This window comes from Lepidochelys kempii, chromosome 24 (genome assembly GCF_965140285.1).
Source record: "Lepidochelys kempii isolate rLepKem1 chromosome 24, rLepKem1.hap1, whole genome shotgun sequence".
NCBI classification, from domain to species: Eukaryota; Metazoa; Chordata; order Testudines; family Cheloniidae; genus Lepidochelys; species Lepidochelys kempii.
In genome coordinates, this window is record NC_136403.1 from 5516225 (window position 1) to 5535548 (window position 19324).

A 19324-nucleotide genomic window follows, 5' to 3' on the forward strand; every position below is an offset into this window, starting at 1 on the left:
GGTCCAAAGGTGGCCACGAAAGGTCCTGTGGTCTAGTGGCAGAGCTTGCTTTAGTCCCCTTGACTCCAGACGTCCCACCGCAGCGTGCTGCGTTCCAGTTGGCAGCTGCCCGCCCCAGAGGTGGCCGCATTCCAGCAGCGCTGTGTGTAGTTCGCAAAGTGCTCTGGGCCATCCGGAGGGGAAGCTGCCACGGCTGCTATTGATCAGAATCTGAGCAGCGGGAGGCGATAACCACGCCATTATCTCGTGACCAGGGCGGTGTTGAAGCCCCATGTTGAGCATCAGCCCTTCAGGACACGGCAAACTGACCCAGCGTGGCTTTCCTGCCCCGTTTGCTGAGCTGAGGTGCCCGTGACACGCACACAGTGTTCGGCTGCATAAGGATGGGGAGTAATATTGAAAAGAGCCGAATGCTTTTATATAAATCAATGGGCTCCCCTCCCCCCACCCCCGCGGCACCGATCGCCCCATCACAAAGGGAGCACACCAGAGTTAGAGGGGCTGTGGGAGAAGTGACAAGAACCTGGCAGGAGGCTGGGATCATTTCCCCCGGGTAGAGAGGGCAGGATCTAAAAGAGGTCGAAAAGCGAAAGGGTTAGAGAAGGTGCATCAGGAGCTTGCGTTCAGCCTGCCTTGTTCCAGGCACAAGGGGCGTTCGGGGAAATGAAAAGGGGTTCGGTTTTCCAACTGGGCGCGGTCCTGGGTGGTACCCCTGGCCTGAGCTCTGCAGGTGGTCGCATCAGATGACGCTCTGGTCGCTTGTGGCCCTGAGATCTAGGAGAGGGAAATTCTGATGCAGCAGCATCAGGGGCTGGTTCTGCCTATGGGCCCGTCTCCCAGAGAAGGGCAATTCACACAGGGATGAGCCACGGCAGAAGATGCCGGACTGAATTGCCCCCTACCCAAGCCTCAGGGCTGGTCTAGCAGGGTTCGACGCCTCCTGGCCTCGGTGCTCTTTGGCGCCTCCCCTTGGGCCTGCTGCAAGAGCACCAGCTGGGGGTCCCAGCCCAAGGCTTAGCTCTCCTGGGGAAAGGGAGGGGTCTCCACTGAATGCCCTGGGGGGGAGGGGGAGAGCTGAAATGGGGAAGGATGCTGCATGCATGTGTCTGCCCATCAGCCACGGGGCTTCTACCTCCCTGATTGACACCCCTTGAGCTCTGCAGACTGTCTGCCCCTGTGGGGCTGGTCCCATGGCACCCCCTCTCCAAGGGCTGCATGGAGCTGCTAACAAATCCCAGGTGCTCTCCGGTGATGGGGCTACGCTGCCCCCTCCTGGCTTGACATGGGTCCTGCACCTTGAGGCAGTGGAGATGGCTTTCTCCCCAGGAGAGAGGTTTTCCATGCCGCCTAGGATGCAGATCCCCTCTTGAATGATCTGCTGCGATTACATCCAGCCTCCCCTGCAGGCAGCTCTGGAGAATGCCACCAGGTCGTTTCTCCAGGGGGGCTGTGAAGTTCCCGGGGTCTGCAGCGCTCGGAGCTGGCTCTCGACTCCACCAGACCTTAACCGTCCCGAGGAGGGTTCATAGAATCATAGAATATCAGGGTTGGAAGGGACCTCAGGAGGTCATCTAGTCCAACCCCCTGCTCAAAGCAGGACCAATCCCTAATTTTTGCCCCAGATCCCAAATGGCTCCCTCAAGGATTGAACTCACAACCCTGGGTTTAGCAGGCCAATGCTCACACCACTGAGCTATCCCTCCCCACTCTGTGCCGGTGGAGCTGCCCGCCAGGCAGTTAAACCCGCCCACGCCAGCTGGGGTGCTGGCCCCTCAGCACCACACGCAGAGGGTGAAATCCTGGCCCGGATGGAATTGGTAGCACCATTCCTACTGACTTCACTGGGGCTGGACTTTCCCACATGCCCCGAGGACTCTACTCCCCTGTGGGGTCCGGGCAAACACCCTTTCCCTGTGGACTCCGGACTTAATCCTTTGTGGGTTTACAGAGTCTTTTACCAGTGAAAGAGCCTTACCCAGTAATATCCTACATAACCTCTATTTCTTAACAATCCCCAAAGCCAGACCGCACGTGCTACACACCTAATGCTCACCACTCCCAATAAGACAGATGAACTTTTCTTGATAGCCAGTCAGGATCAGGTCCTCTACTAGGGAACTCCAGTTTCTGCACGGTGTCATTGGCAGAGTGTTGAGGTCTGGCAGCTCTGATCTTGGGGCTGTGTCCTGGAGTTGGGACCCAAAGACCTTCCTTTTGGACCCCAATTCATATAGTGAAATTCGAGTCCTTTTTTACCAATCGTTATACTAAAATTTTACTAACCAATCCTAACATAGTATAACAAAATTGTTGAACCAATCCTACCCCACCACCTTAATTAATTTACACCTGGCAAATTTAATTATGTAGCAGTCAGAAACAATCAAAGAACCAGACAGAGACCATACAGATAAACAATAGGGAAGTGACAGGTTTCAGAGGAGCAGCCGTGTTAGTCTGTATTCACAAAAAGAAAAGGAGGACGTGTGGCACCTTAGAGACTAACCAATTTATTTGAGCATGAGCTTTCGTGAGCTAATGCATCCGATGAAGTGAGCTGTAGCTCACGAAAGCTCATGCTCAAATAAATTGGTTAGTCTCTAAGGTGCCACAAGTCCTCCTTTTCTTTTTGCGAATAGGGAAGTGGGGACCATAACGACAAAACAGTAAAGAAATGAGGATTTCACAACCACAGCTGTTGATAAGTGATTCCTTGACAGACAGGATGCTGTCAAACTAAGTTTTCTTTAGCCATCTTAAGATATGTTTCTTTATCTGATAATAGTGGGGGCCATTAGGATGGGGGATCTTACATTGTTTTAATGTAATTTAGATGGAATGTGAGCTAATGGCTGCTGCTCGGCTGCTCTTTTAATCTGGCTGCAGACGAAGGCCTTAGGCTTTAGGCCGAGCTGCCTGCCCGTGCCAGGAACAGGTGGTGAAGACGAGAGAAGGTGGCTTAGAGACTAACCTGGGACTTGTTAGCCTGGGGTTCAATTCCCTGCTCTGCTGGAGACTCTGCGCTTAGGCTAGTTGCTGAGGGCCAAATTTCTGAGTGTACTTAGGTGCCTAACTCCCACGGGAGTTACCTTTAAAAATCAAGGGCCTAACTCTCTGTACCTCAGTCCCCCAGCAGTGCAGTGGGGATCCTGGCACAGGATAGATGCTCAGGCCCTGTGGTGATAGGGGCCAAATAAGCCCCGTGGACAGTGGGGGCAAAGCAGAGGTCTTGAGCTTGTGCCAAGCTGGGACCCCAAACATACTCTCTTTCTGGTTTTCCCCTCTCTCCTCCAGCCACCTGCTCCAACCACTAGTCCCCACTCCCTTTCCCGGAACAGGGGAGAGCGCGCCTGCTGGGCATGGCTACTGAAGCAGCTTCGGGGAACCATGGGCTGCACTGGACAGGGTTGGGTCCCTAGCATGGATGCTGCCCCCAAGTATTTACTGCGGTGGATGCGTTGGCCGGGTCCTGCACAGTGGGGACCCACGTACTGTGATCTGGTTCTTGACGCCTTGGCGTGGCCCATGCTGTTCATCGGCAAAAGGCCGTGCCGGGGTGGGCTCACCAATGGGACCCACCCTTCCCCGGTGCCCCAGCTCACGGTGCCCGTTTGCACCCTCTCTTTGCAGCGACCACAAGGGAGCGTCCCAACTCGGCCATCTACCCCTCCGAGAGCTTCCGCCAGACCCTGCTGGGCTCCCGCCGGGGGCGGCCCACCCTTTCCCTCTCCAAAAGCGTCTCCACCACCAACATTGCAGGGTAAGTGCTGGGGCAAGAGGGGGAGCGGGGTCGGGTGGTTGGAGCACGGGACCAGGAATCAAGACTCCTGGGTTCTTTTCTCAGCTGTGAGCCGGGAGCGGGGTCTAGTGATCAGAGCAAGGGCACTGGGAGGTAGGACTCCTGGTTTCATTCCCAGCTTTGCCACTGGCTCCCCCATCTGACTGGTTCCTCCCGGCGCCTGGGTTCCCAGCTGTGGGAAATTGACTGTCTGTGTGGTGATGGCTGGCGCAGTGTGTGGCCAGGAGCTGCCGTGCTTTTGTTTCCCATCTGGGGGGCTTTCTCTGACCTGGGATTCTCCCCCCATCTCCCTCCAGGAACTTCAACGACGAGTCACCCCTGGGGCTCCGGCGCATCCTGTCCCAGTCTACCGACTCCCTGAACATACGCAACCGGACACTGTCGGTGGAGTCGCTGATCGACGAAGGTGCGAGCGCTCTGCCAGGCTCCCTCGGTCTCTAGGCGGGGCACCTCTGGGTGACGCTCGGATCCGCTATCGGGTGGGGTAGTGCCCAGAGCCTCGCCGTCGGTGGGAGACCTGAGCTGGCGGGCCTTAGCACTGCAGGGGCGGTGGGTTCTGGGCTATGCAATGGGGCAAAGGGGGCAATTGCCCTCTGGACTTCTCATAGGCCCGTATGCTCCACTTCCTCTCCACCCCCCGCCTTCTCAGGGTATAATAGAACATAGCATGTGATTCTGTCTGCGGGACCCCAGTTCTGAAACAACACCCCGATGTGCTGGCCAGAGCAGGGCAGAGCCCGGTGCTGGGTGGGAGCATTGCCCTGCCCCCTGCTCTCCTGTTCTGTGCACACATGCCCCACCCCCCCCCGGGTGGGGTGGGGGAACTTCACCCCTCGGACCAGGCTCCCGCTGACTGGCCATTCTTCCCCGCCCCAGGGGCCACGGTCATCTACAACCAGCTGATGAGCAACTTCGAGACGGACGAGAAGGACTTTGCGGCCGACTCCTGGAGCCTGGCGGTCGACAACAACTACCTGCAACAACACAAGAAGGAGGTGATGAAGCGCCAGGACGTCATCTACGGTGAGCCCTGGCCCCCTGCGCGCTCCTGGGCCTGGCCGGGACGCAGCTCCGCACCCCACCCTGCCCGTTCCCATCCCCGGAGCACGTGGCTCCTCCCCATTCCCAGGCTGGGCAGCCCCGGTGGGTCAGGGCGTGGGCTGGGGACCCTTTATTACTCCACCCTTGCTCGGGGAGGGGCTGAGCAGATGGCTGTGCGCAGGCCAGGACTCCTGGGTTCTATCCACCTCTCCCCCACCCCGTGCTTTGAAGGTGAGTGGCCCTCAGGGGATAAAGCTCCCATCCCTGCCCCCAGGAGCTCACAATGCAGAGGCCTGATTCCCGCTTGCTCGCGACGTGGGCGCGAGGCCAAGCCAAGCTGGGACGATGGTGATTTTACCCCCACCTTGGGCTCGGCTACGGGGCCGGGCGAGGATGGATCCAGCCCCGTGGGTCGTTACAGAGCAGCTGATTCACTGGGGCGTCCCAGCGCCAAAACCAGGGAGCCGCAGGGGCTGGAGCTAAGGAGGCAGGCTGCCCAGCTGGGGGCTGGATTGGAGTCTGGTCCTCTGTGGGCATGTAACATACCACGGAGGGAGAGGAATTATTTAAGCTCAGTACCAGCGTGAACACAAGAACAAATTGGTATAAACTGGCCATCAGGAAGTTTAGACTTGAAATTAGACGAAGGTTTCTAACCGTCAGAGGAGTGAAGTTCTGGAACAGCCTCCCAAGGGGAGCAGTGGGAGCAAAAGACCTATTTGGCTTTAAGACTAAGCTTGATAAGTTTATGGAAGGGATGTTATGATGGGATAGCCTAATTTTGGCAATTAATTGATCTTCAACTATTAGTGGTAGATATGCCCAATGGCCTGTGATGGGACACTAGTAGGGTGGGATCTGAGTTACTACAGAGAATTCTTTCCTGGGTGTCTGGCTGGTGAGTCTTGACCACATGCGCAGGGTTTAGCCGATCGCCATATTTGGGGTCGGGAAGGAATTTTCCTCCAGGGTAGATTGGGGGTGTTTCGCCTTCCTCTGCAGCGTGGGACATGGTCATTTGCTGGAGGATTCTCTACACCTTGAAGTTTTTAAACCACGAGTTGAGGACTTCAGTAGCTCAGACATAGGTCAGGGGTTTGTTACAGGAGTGGGTGGGTGAGATTCGGTGGCCTGCACTGTGCAGGAGGTCAGACTAGATGATCATAATGGTCCCATCTGACCTTTAAAGTCTATGATTCTATGAACACAGCCTTGGGGCACCTGCCCCTGCCCCTGGGGGGCTGCCTTGGGGTTCCTGGCTCTGCCTCTCATCTCCCCATCTCGCGCCTCTTCCCAGAGCTGATCCAGACGGAGATGCATCATGTCCGCACCCTGAAGATCATGATCAACATGTTCCGCAAGGGGATGCTGGAGGACCTGCAGATGGACCCGGCCCTGGTGCAGAGCATGTTCCCCTGCGTGGACGAGCTGAGCGAGATCCACGACCGCTTCCTCGTGCAGCTGCTGGAGCGGCGCAAGGAGTCGCTGGCCACCAACAGCAACAAGAACTTCGTCATCCACCATCTGGGGGACATCTTGATCCAGCAGGTGGGAGGGGGTGGGGCTCGCTCTGCCCGGACACCCTCCCCCCCGCCAGCTGGGAGCTGTAGGCCGGGCAAAGGCCGGATGGGAGACCCAGGGACACTGGAGCGAGGGGGGCCCTCAGCAGGGGGCGCTCTGCCCTCTGAGTCAGTGGGGTGGCCGCTGTGTCGTAGCCACTAGGGGGCGCCGTGCTGCAGGGAATGTGTGGGCTTCAGCCGGGGCCGGGGGGGGCACTGTCTGTACTGGTCAGCGCTGACTGCACTTCCCCAGTGTGGTGCCGGGGGGCGCTGTGCCGAATTAACATTCTGCCTCCCTAGTGGGCCCCCCCCCCCGGCAGTTCTCTTTGCCAGAGCGGGGGTGGGGGGGGAGATCAGTGCACAGTCCCAGCTGTTGGCGTCATTGCACTGTGCAAGCAGCGGCCGGATCTCTTGCCCCCCAGAGGTGGCCGCAGTTCCGTGGCCGGGGGGGGGGGGAAGCGGGCCCTGCGTGTGCTGGTTCTCACGGCTCTTTGCAGCAGCGCTTGGTGACGGTGCCTGACCGTCTGTCTCCTCCCCGCAGTTCTCCGGCCCCAGCGCCGAGCAGATGAAGAAGGCCTATACGGAGTTTTGCAGCCGGCACAACAAGGCTGTGAAGCTCTACAAGGAGCTGTTTGCCCGGGACAAAAGGTTCCAGCAGTTCATACGGGTGAGTCCCTTCCCAGCCTCCATCCGGAGCTGCAGCGGGGAATAGGTTGGGGTCTGGTGAAGCTGTCCAGTGCAATTGGGGGGCACTTGAGGCTCAACGGGGTCCTGCTCTCCTATCGACCCTGGTGCCACAGGGGAGGGCAGGAATTCGGTCTTGTTCCTGTGGGTTGGTCCCACCTTGGCGAGCCAGGCTCCTGGGGCACGGCAGAGGTGAGGCTGGCGTGACTCTGTCCTGGGGAGAGCCATTGACTGGAGCGGGCGCTGGGAGGGGTCAGGAGATCTGGCTGCTGTTCTCAGCTCTGCTGCTGACCATGGCCAAGTCCCTTCCCCTCTCTGAACCTCAGTTTCCCCATCTGTATAGAGGGGTCACAGAGCTTATCCTGCCTGTAGGGCAGCGTGCCACTGACTGAGCGGTGACTCGAGGCCGGGAAGCCCATGGGCCGGGCGCTGACCTGACGTCTGATCCTTGTCCCCATCTCCCCTCCCAACAGAGGCTGACCCGCTCCTCGGTGCTGCGTCGGCACGGGGTGCAGGAGTGCATCCTGCTGGTCACCCAGAGGATCACCAAATACCCTGTCCTCATCGACCGCATCCTGCAGAACTCCAAAGGTGAAGGGGCTCCTGAGAGGAGGGGCTGGGGGGGGATTCAGGGGCAAGGGCAGAGCTGGGGGCATGGGGAATCCAGGGCGGGCATAGTAGGGGGCTGCAGGTCGGGATTGAGGGACATGGGCAGAGCTGGGGACGTGGGGAACCCAGGGCGGGCATAGTAGGGGGCTGCAGGTCGGGCTCGAGGGACATGGGCAGGGCTAGGGGCGTGGGGAACCCAGGGCGGGCATAGTAGGGGGCTGCAGGTCGGGCTCGAGGGACATGGGCAGGGCTAGGGGCGTGGGGAACCCAGGGCGGGCATAGTAGGGGGCTGCAGGTCGGGCTCGAGGGACATGGGCAGGGCTAGGGGCGTGGGGAACCCAGGGCGGGCATAGTAGGGGGCTGCAGGTCGGGCTCGAGGGACATGGGCAGGGCTAGGGGCGTGGGGAACCCAGGGCGGGCATAGTAGGGGGCTGCAGGTCGGGATCGAGGGACATGGGCAGAGCTAGGGGCTTGGGGAGTGCCGTGCCCTGCCCGGCTCAGCTCTTGGGGAAGGAGCCGCCCTGACTCCTGGCGCTGTCCCCTCCCTTCCCCAGGGAACGAGGCAGATCAGCAGGACCTGGGCACGGCCCTGACGCTGGTCAAGGACCTGATCTCGGCCATCGACCAGGAGGTGCACGAGTCCGAGAAGAATGCGCGGCTGCAGGAGATCTACGGGCGCGTGGACGGGCGGTCCAAGGCCCAGCTGGCCTGGGAGGGCCACAGCGGCTCCTTCTGCAAAGAGGAGCTATGGCGTCGCAAGCTGGTGCACGACGGATGCCTGCTGTGGAAGACGGCGGCCGGGCGCTTCAAAGGTGCGGGCGAGGGGGGAATCCCGGGGGGAACCCGGCACAGGCTCCGTCCCCCACCCCCGGGCACATCCACGTGGGCTTGAATTTCCCCACTCCCGCGAAGCCCAGCCTGAAGCCATGACGGGCACCAGCCTCCGCCTCTTCCCAGGTGTGGCCGCTCCCTGGGGTGTCCCTGCCCAGCTCCCTCAGCCCCAGCTCCTGGTTCCTTCTGCTGCCGGCAGAGGCTCCATCCCTCCTCCCGCGGCGGCCTGGCTGATGCTGAGTGAACCTGCCGGGCTACAGCAGCTGGTCGCAGGTTCCCATCGCCCGCAGGCCCCTCGCCTTGATGCCCTTGTGTCCTTCCTCTTGCTCACAGATGTCCTGGTGCTGCTGATGACCGACGTCCTCATCTTGCTCCAGGAGAAGGACCAGAAATTCACCTTCCCCACCCTGGTGAGCTGCTGCTGGTCCGAGCGCGTCTGTCTCTCCGGCTTCTCCTCCTCTGCCACAGGGCCACTCCGAAACAGCCGGGCCTCCTGGCAAAAGGGGTGGCTTAGCTGGGGCTCAGGGCACACGGCTAGGTGTCAGGACTTCTGGGTCCCATCTTGCAGCAGGAGAGCCCCTTGCCTGAGCTGCCTGCCTCCCAGCTGTAAACAAACCCGATGTAATCCTGACCCGCTCCCTCCCAGGGGCCGTTGGGAGGGTGAATTCCTTGGCATTGGGAGCATCTCCAGTGGCAGGCCCTGTGTGAGCGAAGCATTGTTACCTGCCTGGCTCGTAGCCCTCCTGGGCCCGGTGGTCTCTGCGTCTGCTCCCTTGCTCCCTGTGTCACTCTTTTGCGGCTATCACTGTTGTTTATATGGCAGTGGAGAGGGGCCCATTGCACTGAGCGCTGCACAGACCCAGCGAGAGACGGTCCCTGCCTCAGATCTACATGGAAAAGGCGAAGGCTGGGAGGGGAAACAGAGGCACATTGACTGTTCCCAGCGGATCAGCAGCGGAGCTGGGAACAGTCACTGTCTAGAGTCCCATCCGGAGCCTGAACCAATAACCGTGTTGCTCCGGTGGATCTGCTGTGTCCGGCTTCGTTACCCACGGCTCTGTCTGACCTGCAGTCCAGGTAGACGGACCTGCCCGAGCTTTGCCCGAGCTTTACCCGCCCTAGCCTGGTGAAGACCAGCTGTGCCGCTGTGACCGCACGGGCTGGCCCGGGACCCTGGGCACCTGCTCGCATTGCCCCGGCTCCTGGGTCGTCTTAGCCACGCTGGCACGGGTGAGCCTTCCCATGCGTGTTGCCCCTCGGACGGATCTGGTGTTACGGTAGTGTCTGGGAGCCCCAATCCTGGACTGGGCCCCCCGTTGGGCCAGGCACTCTGTGGACACCACAGAGTGCCCCAGAGAGTTTCCCATCTAAGTATGACAAGAGACAGCTGGTGGAGATGGACAGACAGACGGGGGAACACTAGGAGATAATGACTCTGCCAGTCCTCACAGCTTCTCTCTTCCTGAACCCCTGGGTTCCCCCCATTCCCCTTCATGCCCCCTAATGGGCTGCCACGCCCCCTCCCACAGGACAAGCCGGCGGTGATCTCGCTGCAGAACCTGATCGTCCGGGACATCGCCAACCAGGAGAAGGGCATGTTCCTGATCAGCGCCACCCCGCCGGAGATGTACGAGGTCCACGCCGCCTCCCGTGACGACCGCAACACCTGGATGAAGATCATCCAGCAAACCGTCCGCCTGTGAGTGCCCCCGCCCTGCGGGAGAGGGAGGGATTCCGTCTGCCTCCGGTCCGGCACGGGCAGGATAAAAGCTTTACTATAGCTGCCGGCAAAGGGAGCCACTTCTCCAGCTCAAGCGTCAGAGGCTGGGGCTTTTAGCACTAAAAGCTCCAGGTTCTGGTTCTGCTGTTGGCCCAAGTGGTGACGCCCCGGGTGGGGCTTGTGTTCCGGGGGAGTCTCCCTGCCCTGGGGCAGGGGGTGAGCAGCAAGCACTCCCTGTCTCCAGTGCAGGTGGGGCAGGGAGGTGTCAGAGGTCTGGGGTGGAGGGGTGCCTGCAACCCTGGGACCTCTGGGGGGTTGGGAGGGAGGAGTGGATAAGCTATCAGACTGCTACTGGGTGGCATGGGGGTGACCAACATGAGCAGCCAGTGAAGGGGTGAAGATGGCATCAGCGGGAAGGGGGTGCCCGTGGGGAAAGGTGGCGGGCGGGGGGCAGCCATCCCCATGCGCTGGATGCTATGGAGGGGGCACCGCTGGGGTGGATCTGTGGAGCGTCTGGCTGGGCAGACTAAGCCGGCTCTGATTCCCCGCTCTCAGGGAGAGTGCTGCGAGCTGTAGCGGGCACGAAGGGAGCCGCGATCCCTGGCGGCCCAGGGGGGAGAGTGATCGTGACCCCCCCCTTCCCCCCGGGGCGCGGGTGGAGCTCAAGCCCTTAGTGTCTGGGTGGTGCTTTGGGATCTGCAGTCAGAGGGTGCCGAGGGAGGGGGGCTGAGGATTTCTAGCCTGTGGCTCCAGCCCCTGACGCGGCTGATCTGCTCTAGGTGCCCCAGTCGCCAGGATTTCCCCCTGATCGAGACTGAGAGCGAGGCCTCCCTGCGCAAGCTGAAAGGTAGGGGGTCGCCCTGCCCCCACAGTGACTGCCCCCTCCTCGCCGCCCGGGGTGTCCCCGGCAGTCACTGGCCCTTGTGTCCCACCCCACGCCATGCCACCCCAGCAGTCACCGCCAGTGTGCTCTGGCCCAGAAATAACCGACCCTCCCCCCCACCTCAGCAGTAACCCCACCCCCACCCCGGCCCAGGCTGCCCTGCCAGCCCCCATCATTCATCCCCCTCCCTTCTCATCTCCCCAGACCAGATGGCGCAGCGGGACCGGGAGATCACTGAGCTGCTGGAGGAGAAGGTTGGGCTGTTCGCGGAAATGCTCAGCCTGCAGAGCGGATGCGAGGACCCCCCAGCCTGCCCGACCCCACGCAGCCTTTTCCGGGCCGAGTCATTGGATGGGCCCCGCGGAGAGAAGCTGCTCCATGAAGCCATCCGCGAAGGTACCCGATGCCACGGGACTAAACACCCCCCCACTCTCAGTGCCCTCCCTCCTGCAGGGCCAGCCTGCCAGATCTCCTGCCATAGCAGATCAGACCCCGGGCCCATCTAGCCCGGTATCTGGTCTCACACATTGACAGCACCAGCTGCTTCAGAGCAAGGGGCGAGGACTCCCTCTGGTGGACAGTTGTGGGATAATCTGCCCGCAATGGGTCTCCTCCAAACCTCTAATTAGGATGAGTTTTAGGGCCCAAAGCAGGAAGATTTCCCCTTCCCAGTGTTCATCTCTTGTCAGGGGTAGAACAGCCGGTGCTAACAAGGAGCGATCGGCCAAAACTTGCAGTCTGCATAGACCAGACAGACACAGGGTGGGAAAGAGGCATTTGTACTAATTCCCCATTTTACGGATGGGGAAACGGAGGCACAGAGCAGGGCAGTGACATGCCCAAGGTCACGCAGGGAGTCAGTGACAGAGCTGGGAATTGAACCCATGTGTCCTGAGCCTCGGTTTAGTGCCCAACCTCTCCCCAGCCCCATTGCTAGCAGACCCCAGGACTGCAGGAGGATTCACGGTGCTGAAGGATAGGGAATATCAGTGTCTTGCCAGCCCTAGTTCACCATGCGTTTCTCCCCCAGTGGAGTGTTTGAAGGATCTCTTCGTGGGAGCCGTGAGGGACCGAGACCAGAACCACCCTGCTGATCCCGACGGCGGCTCCGGCTCCGACACCCCGAGTATGAGCTGAGGCCTCCCTTCCGATTTCTCCCTGCCCTGTCGGGGGCACTGCGTGGCGCAGACTCGCTGCAGGGCCGGATGCTGCCCATGTAGACCCTGGAGCTGATCAGTGTTTTGTACTTGTGCCAGCTCCTTTTCTACTGTGTGTATCTTGCAAGATAGGAGAGGCCTCTAGAGCGAAGGACAGGAATGATTCACGGGCTGGAAAAACCTGCCTTGCAGTGAGATGCCTAAGGAGCTGCCCCTGCTCTTTGGGGGAAACGAAATAGATGGAGGGCGACGGGGTTCCTATCCCAGGACCACCTCCGGGGCGGAGGAGATTTGTGACGGAGGAAGGGTGTCTAACCCAGCGGCCGAATGAGAGCCGATGGGTGGGAGCTGAAGGGAGACCTAGCTAGGAATGAAGTGCAGATTCTTAAGTGTGGGTCGTTAACCATTGGAACACCATGCCTAGGGATGTGGGTGATTCTCCACCCCTGGGGCCGTGGCTACACTAGAAAGGCTTGTCAGTATAGCTATGCTGGAGAGCTCCACTGGGCAGTTCTCCTAGTGGGGGTCCCGCAAAAGGCGTACACCATTTTCCCCTAACTGTCGGCAAATGGACTTTTTGTACTGGTATAACTGTGTCTACACATGGGTCTGTTGCTGGCTGCGCTCTGGGTTGGGGATCGCACCTGGGACCGACCGCTCGGCCAGCGAAACCTGCAGTAGACCTGGCCTCAGTCTTTACATCAAAACTGGGGGTCTCTTCCTGAAAGTGCCTCTCCAGCCCGGCCAGATGCAGCCGTCCCTGGGTGAGGTTCTCGGGTATGCAGGAGGTCAGATTGGCTGATCACAATAGTCTCTTGACCCCTATGGGGGTGCTACCTAGCACAATCCACTAAAATTAGATGTAGCAAGGGCCGAGCCCCTCAGCACCTCCTGTGTCGGTGACATGCAGGCGGATTTCTGCCCAGGAAGGGGCTAGCGCGGCCTGTCTCATCTGCTCACTCTTCCCTCCGCAGACAGCGAGACCAGCAGCCTCAACGGCTCCCTAGAGTTCTGCAGAGCTGACTCCGAACAGCGGGTAAGCCCCTTTCTGCCCCGGCAGGGCGCCAGTCCCAGTGGGTCCACCACGGCGGGGGGTGACAGCTAGCGCGAGGGGAGACAGATTCGTCTCCCCTGTAGATCAGCACAGAGGGGGGCCTGTAACACACACATTTACTTTAGGGGTGCTGGCTGTGGGGGGCATCACATGGCTAATCTCTACCTTCTATCTCTGTAGGACGGGAATGGTAACCAGCTGCAGCAGAAGGTACCCCATGAGGTACGGGGGCTGGCGGCCTCTGGGTGGGGGTGGGTTTTATACAGCTGGAGGGAAGGGGTTAATAGGAGAGGGGAGTCCTGGCTCTGCACCCTGTAACTCAGTGTGTGTTTTCCAAACAGCTGTGCTGAGTGTGGGGATTTGTGGGGAGGCAGTGTGTCCTAGTGGCTAGAGCCCTGGGCTGGGAGCCCTGGGTTCTATTCCCAACTCTGCCACTGGCCTGCTGGGCCAGTCATTTGCCCCCCCTGTGCCTCAGTTTCCCCATCTATAAAATGGGGATAATGATACTGAGCTCCTTTCTGAAGCCTCTTGAGATCTACGGCTAGAAAGAGCTGTTGATTTATTATTTATGTGGATTTATTGCTCTCTTCCTTCCCAGGAAGTGATTCACCGGCTCGTGGCACTCTACGCCCTCCTCCATGGCCTGCAGGTCTGTACCATCAAACCTCCCTCCCATCCCATATGCCCGCTGGCTGGGGGAACTTCGAGCTGTGCTCCCCACCAGCTGTAAAGCAAGGTTTTGGTTCCCCTTGGTGGGTGCAGTGGGATCCGTCCTGGTGGGGAGCTGAGGCATGTCCCTATGGGTGGGGGTGGGGTTCCCCTGTTGCTGCCTAGGTTTGTCATTAGGGCAGAGGGAGTCATAGAGCTGCTGTAGCATGGAGGGAAGAGGGTAGGGGGACCCCTAGGGCAGGGCATGAGGTGGGAGGGGGAGTCCTGGGGAGAGGGCTCTGAGAACCAGGTGCCAGGGATGGCGGTAAGAGGGGGGAGAATCGCTGGGAGGGGAGAGGGGGTGCGTGGAGCTCAGTGCAAACAGGGAGGCGTTCCAGGGCCGAGGGGTGCAGAGCTGGGCACTGGGGATGGGGTAGGAGAAGTCCCCAGCGGGGAGGAGGCCCAGAGCCCCGATGAAGGGGGCTGAAGGGAGAGGCACAGGGCCTGGGGACAGGGGCACAGCTGTCCCTGGGGGGGGCAGAGAACAGAGCTGCCACAGGTACAGAATGAGCGCGAGAGACCAGCGTTGGCAGCAGGAGGTGGCCAGGGAGTTGCCGGAGCCGGGATCCCAGCCTAGGGGTCGCCCCTGCCCTCCCTGGGGCCTGTAGGTCCGGCTGAGCGTGGGGCCGCGAGAGCCCCAGTGACGCCCTCTCCCCTCCCCAGGCTGCCGTGGTGCAGCAGGACACCGCCCTGGAGCTGCACCTCTACGACGGGGGCGGCCGGCAGGAGAAGCCGCCTCGCGCCAACTCCCGCAAGGGGGCGCCGGGGGAGGCGGCCAGGGCCCCGGAGAAGCAGGCCACGGAGCTGGCGCTGCTGCAGAGGCAGCATACCCTGCTCCAGGAGGAGCTGAGCCGCTGCCACCAGCTGTGCCAGGAGAAGGCGCAGGAGGCCGGGGCGCTGGAGGCGCGGCTGCGGGAGAGCGAGCGGGAGCGGGCCCAGCTGGAGCGCGAGGCAGAGGAGGCCCGCATGCAGCTGGCCGCGCTGCGGCCGGAAGGGGGCGCCGCCGAGGCGGTGTGGGTCCGGAAGCGGGGGGAGCCTCGGCGGCGGAGCCTGCCCGCGGGGGACGCCCTGTATCTCAGCTTCACCCCGCCCCAGGTAGGGTTACCCACAATGCACGGCGGTGCCAGGTGCGGGGACGCATTGCGAGCCCGCTGCTTGAGGCCTGGCAGCTGGGCTGGGGGGGGGCCGGGGGGCGCGGCAGGGAGCCCCTCAGTCACCGGTTCGACTCCCCGCTGGGTCGGGAGTAACCCAGCCTCAGGGCATTTGTGGGTCTCCGCTCCGGGGGCAGCAAAAGGGTGGCGCAAGCTGGTCCCTGGCAGGGCGGGGCTGGGGCAGGAGGTCGCCCTGCTGTATCAACCAATGGGGCCTGCTGTCCGCAGGGCTCTCGACCCCAGCCAAGCAATTCACACGCCGCCCTTCCCAGAACAGCCGTGCTGCCCCCATGCTGAAAGGGGGAGGCAGCCGGGAGCCTTCTCTGGGGTTTCCCTCTGCTGGAGACTCAGCACCTGCCCCCAGCACAGGGCACCTCTGGTTCCTGGCGCCCCCGGTCAGTCTGCGCAGTGTCCCAGACAACGAGGGCGGGAGGAGGATGTAAAAAGCCCTGGGTGCAGTTTGATTTGGGGCTGGAAAAAAAAATCTCACATCCTTTTTAAAAAAATAATATAAATCCCACAACCCCATTGTACCTGCTTCTTGGCCCCCCCGCCCAGGGCAGGGTCGCCCCCTGCACCGCCCCCTCCAGATCCTTGGCAGGGTCCCTCCCCTCGGGAGCCCGGGGCGCAAGGATCCTCCCATCTTTTGGCACAAAACCCGTGGAGTGCTTGGCCCTCCTGTTCCTAGAGCGGCCCTGCTGTCCTGCCCTGGTTCAACCTGGCTTCGTTTGGAGGGGGTGGGGCTGGAAGCCACGCCCACTCCGCGTGGCGCTCTGTCCCCCTCTAGTGGTGGCTGGGCCACACACCCATGTCAAGGAGGCTGCCCTGCCTTGGCTCTCCTAGTTCAGCCGCTAAGTCCTGTGTTCGATCCCCGCTGCCGATGACGCCCCCAGGGCCGCGGTGTTGCTTTCACATGACTCCTCTTTTCCCTCTCTGCAGCAGAGCCGAGGGAGCAACCACGGGAGCCTGTTGCCAAGTGACCATCCCTTAGGCGACGGCCCCGCCCAGCTGCAGGAGGGCGACGAGGACTTAGAGGCGCTGTCTGAGGATGAGGGCACGGCCAGCCATCCGTCTCCGCCTCCCAGCCCTCGAGGTCAGTGTGGTGATGTCACCCTCTAGGGGCACCCCCAGCCGTGGCAACAGCCAGCTATTAATGCACCAGCATGCTTCGCTCAAGAGCAGAAGTTTGCACTCTCGGTGCGGGAGGCGCTGGGATTGATCCTGCCCCGGGCATGTGGACGTAGGGGACCATTTCGTCCCTGTGCAACTTAGCAGGAGCTTTGGGGCTTCAAGACAGCAAGGTTGCCTAGGGTCCGATGTGGAAATGGGTGAATGAGATGTGGGGACGGGACCTGTCCTGGACTGGGCAGTCTCTGGTGTCCCTAAGCATTACAATGGAACACCCAATTCCCCGACCCTTCTCCAGAATGGTGCTTCTGGGAGTCAGGACGCCTGGGTTCTGTTCCCAGCCTTGGGAAGGGGGAGGATTTAGTGGCTCAAGCAGGAGGGGCCGGAAGTCAGGAGTCCTGGGATCTGGGTGACCTTGGCCAAGTCCTCCCCCCCACTTGTGCCTCAGTTTCCTTGTCTGGACAATGGGGCTGAATGATGCCATGCCCCTAGTGCAGACTTGGTGCTCTGGGGAGGGGGTGTTAGTCTGTGAATTAATGACGTCTTGATGCATGAACTCATCAGTTGGGGTGTTCGGTTCCTTGCAGATTTTTCGAGGATGCAGGACATTCCCGAGGAGGTGGAGAGCAGCCAGGAGATCAAGGACGGGGAGGGCAGTTCCTTGGACAGCTAGAGAGGGGCACCGACCCCCCTACCCCTCCGCCCACCCATTGCCAAGGGGTTGACGCTGCTGCCACAGACTTCCCTGGCCAAAAGAGGGAAGAGACCCTGGGAAAAACTGCACCAAATACAAACCAAATCGTGGAGGGGGAGCAGGACCATGGCCCGGTTCCCGAGCTGCCCCAGGACATTGGGCTCATGGGATGTTTTTTAACTCTTTGATCCACAGCTCCTTTTTTTATTCCTTCCCCTGGGGAGGGGGTGGCCAGTTTGCCGCGGCTTCCCGAGCCAATTAATTTATTTATTTAGTTTGTCGGGGCGGGAGGGACTGGAAGGGTTTGGATTATTTGCCGTCCCTGGCTGGGAGCTGATCAGATCTTGGGAGGAAGCCACAGGTGTCTGATATCCAGGACAAACATTCATTTCCCCTGGCTGGTTCGGTCAGATGCCAGCTGGATGAGTCCTCCCGTCTGGGTCCATTCTCTGTGATGTTGCACGAAGCTCACACTAGATGTGCCTGTGCGAATACACGCACAAGCCAACACTATAGGGGCCTCCTGGCAGGTTGAGGTGAAGGGTTTAACCCTTCTGCTGTGGTGCCCAGCAGCAATGTCTGGAAGATCCAGCAGTCAAGGATGTCCCAGGCTCTGAACTGGTTAATTATGCAAGATATTGCTTACCCCAGTTGACTCGGAGTTGCCATTGAGCCAGGATAAGTGCGAGCCACTCTGGGGAAGAGCCACACTGTGTGTAACATAAGGGAGGGAGCAAGGAACTGACCTCCTGTTATAGCCTTGTCTGTTTTCAATGCTCTCGAACAGCTGCCGGGCGGCATCCCTTAAAGATACAGCGAATGGCCCTAAATAGCATCTCTGGGTATTTATAAGCAGTGGTTCTACTGGCCCTTTAAAAGAAACGATTAAACCTAAAAAAGGCTCATAAATGTGATGTTTAAAGGGGCGGGGGGCGGGGGAAGGAGTTGGAAATGAGGGAGATCTCATCAGGGTTCAGCCCTTTCCCAGACTTTTTTGGAGTGTGGGAGCACTGTTCCCTGTCCTGGCACTTCCCTACCCGCCCCCTGAAAAACAGATGAACGTGAGCATTCCCCAAATCCCAAGGCCTCCCAGACGTTGCTCCCTGCCTGCCGACGTGTGAGTGTCCAGCAATTCCAGCAAAGGGATCTGGGGTGTGTCAGAGGGCAGCAGAGAAGCAGGTGGCAGGTTTGTACCAAAGCTGGAGTTCTTTGTAATTAAATAGAATTAAAAAAAGGAAAAAAAAAGATAGGGGAAAAAAAACAGTTTGGGGCTCTGATATTTCCCAGAGGGATGATTGACTTTGGGGTGTTGCCATTTTCCAGGGGTCCTCACTGGAGCCCTCCCTTAAAGGAGTCCGATGTACGGGTAGCACAGACCATCAGCCCGCTGATAAAATGCGGCCTCCTTATTACATTTCATTTTGCGGGGGAAAGGCGGGGGACTCCAGAATAGATCTGCAGACCCGTTAGGAACCACCACAACATCTTGGCCTTTGTGTTTAAAATATTCGGCAGATCTACTCCAGCCGGCTGGATCTTAGGAGGAAAACCGGGATTGGCGCATGCTGAAATAGTCCCAGAAGGTTTGGGTTTTTAAAAAGTCTGACCACAGAAAATCTTCTTTTTTTAAGACACCTGCTGGCCAATAAAGCCTATTAATAGAAACCTTTAGCCAGAGATGTTGCCGCAAGGGAGGAATTTTTTTTAATTAACGCCAAAAAAACACGGAGTTTTAATTGGTTTATTGTTTCCTGTTGATTTAACTGTATTAAAAAAAATAATTAAAAAAATCAACCCTCCGTGTGTGTGTGTGCTGGATTCACTCGAGTCAAAACAATCTCCTCAAGAGAAATCTCTCCTGAATTTTTAACTGGTGTCTTGGTTGCTTACACGATTCAGGAGGCTGGTAGTGTTGCTAGCTACGATCCTGCAAAGAGGAGCCTCCAATGAGCTCATCGGCAAATGGAAAGTGGACGGGTGCTTTTCAGCCGTTGCTGTATTTGGCAGCCCAGCGTGCTGCGTGAGGCGGTGTGGGTGGCTCCGTAGGGGTCTGCTCTGCGGTCAGTGCGGAGTGCAGGGCCAGAGGGGGTGCTGTGGGGCACGCTGGGTCCGTGCTGACCCCAGTTAGGGTGACCAGATGCTAAATACAAAATATGGGGACCGCCGCCGGTGAAGAAAGAAGTATCCGCCCCCGAAGCCCGTCAGCGACTGAAGGACCCGCTGCCGAAGTGCCACCGAAGACCTGGGCATGCCGGGTGAGTGTAACAATTGAAAAAGCGTTCCCCCGGCCTGTCACCGCTGCCTAA

General features: G+C 59.7%; 1 protein-coding gene across 5 annotated transcripts in view; it reads left to right on the plus strand.

The window, feature by feature from the left end:
- Nucleotides 1-18817, plus strand: part of ARHGEF2 (Rho/Rac guanine nucleotide exchange factor 2) — a 130381-nt gene extending 111564 nt beyond the window's left edge. For 4 of the 5 annotated variants that reach the window (XM_073322498.2, XM_073322502.2, XM_073322501.2 and 1 more), the window contains 18 exons: nt 3631-3760; nt 4096-4205; nt 4676-4822; nt 6138-6388; nt 6941-7066; nt 7557-7674; nt 8247-8504; nt 8857-8933; nt 10053-10222; nt 11023-11090; nt 11331-11522; nt 12157-12252; nt 13258-13319; nt 13518-13559; nt 13936-13986; nt 14709-15140; nt 16136-16289; nt 16912-18817. In XM_073322498.2, coding sequence (XP_073178599.1) covers nt 3631-3760; nt 4096-4205; nt 4676-4822; nt 6138-6388; nt 6941-7066; nt 7557-7674; nt 8247-8504; nt 8857-8933; nt 10053-10222; nt 11023-11090; nt 11331-11522; nt 12157-12252; nt 13258-13319; nt 13518-13559; nt 13936-13986; nt 14709-15140; nt 16136-16289; nt 16912-16997 — 2570 coding nt within the window. In that variant the 3' untranslated portion in view covers nt 16998-18817. The remainder of the gene's footprint in view (nt 1-3630; nt 3761-4095; nt 4206-4675; nt 4823-6137; nt 6389-6940; nt 7067-7556; nt 7675-8246; nt 8505-8856; nt 8934-10052; nt 10223-11022; nt 11091-11330; nt 11523-12156; nt 12253-13257; nt 13320-13517; nt 13560-13935; nt 13987-14708; nt 15141-16135; nt 16290-16911) is intronic. The other variant, XM_073322499.2, reaches the window with a different exon arrangement.
- Nucleotides 18818-19324: the final 507 nt, after the last annotated feature.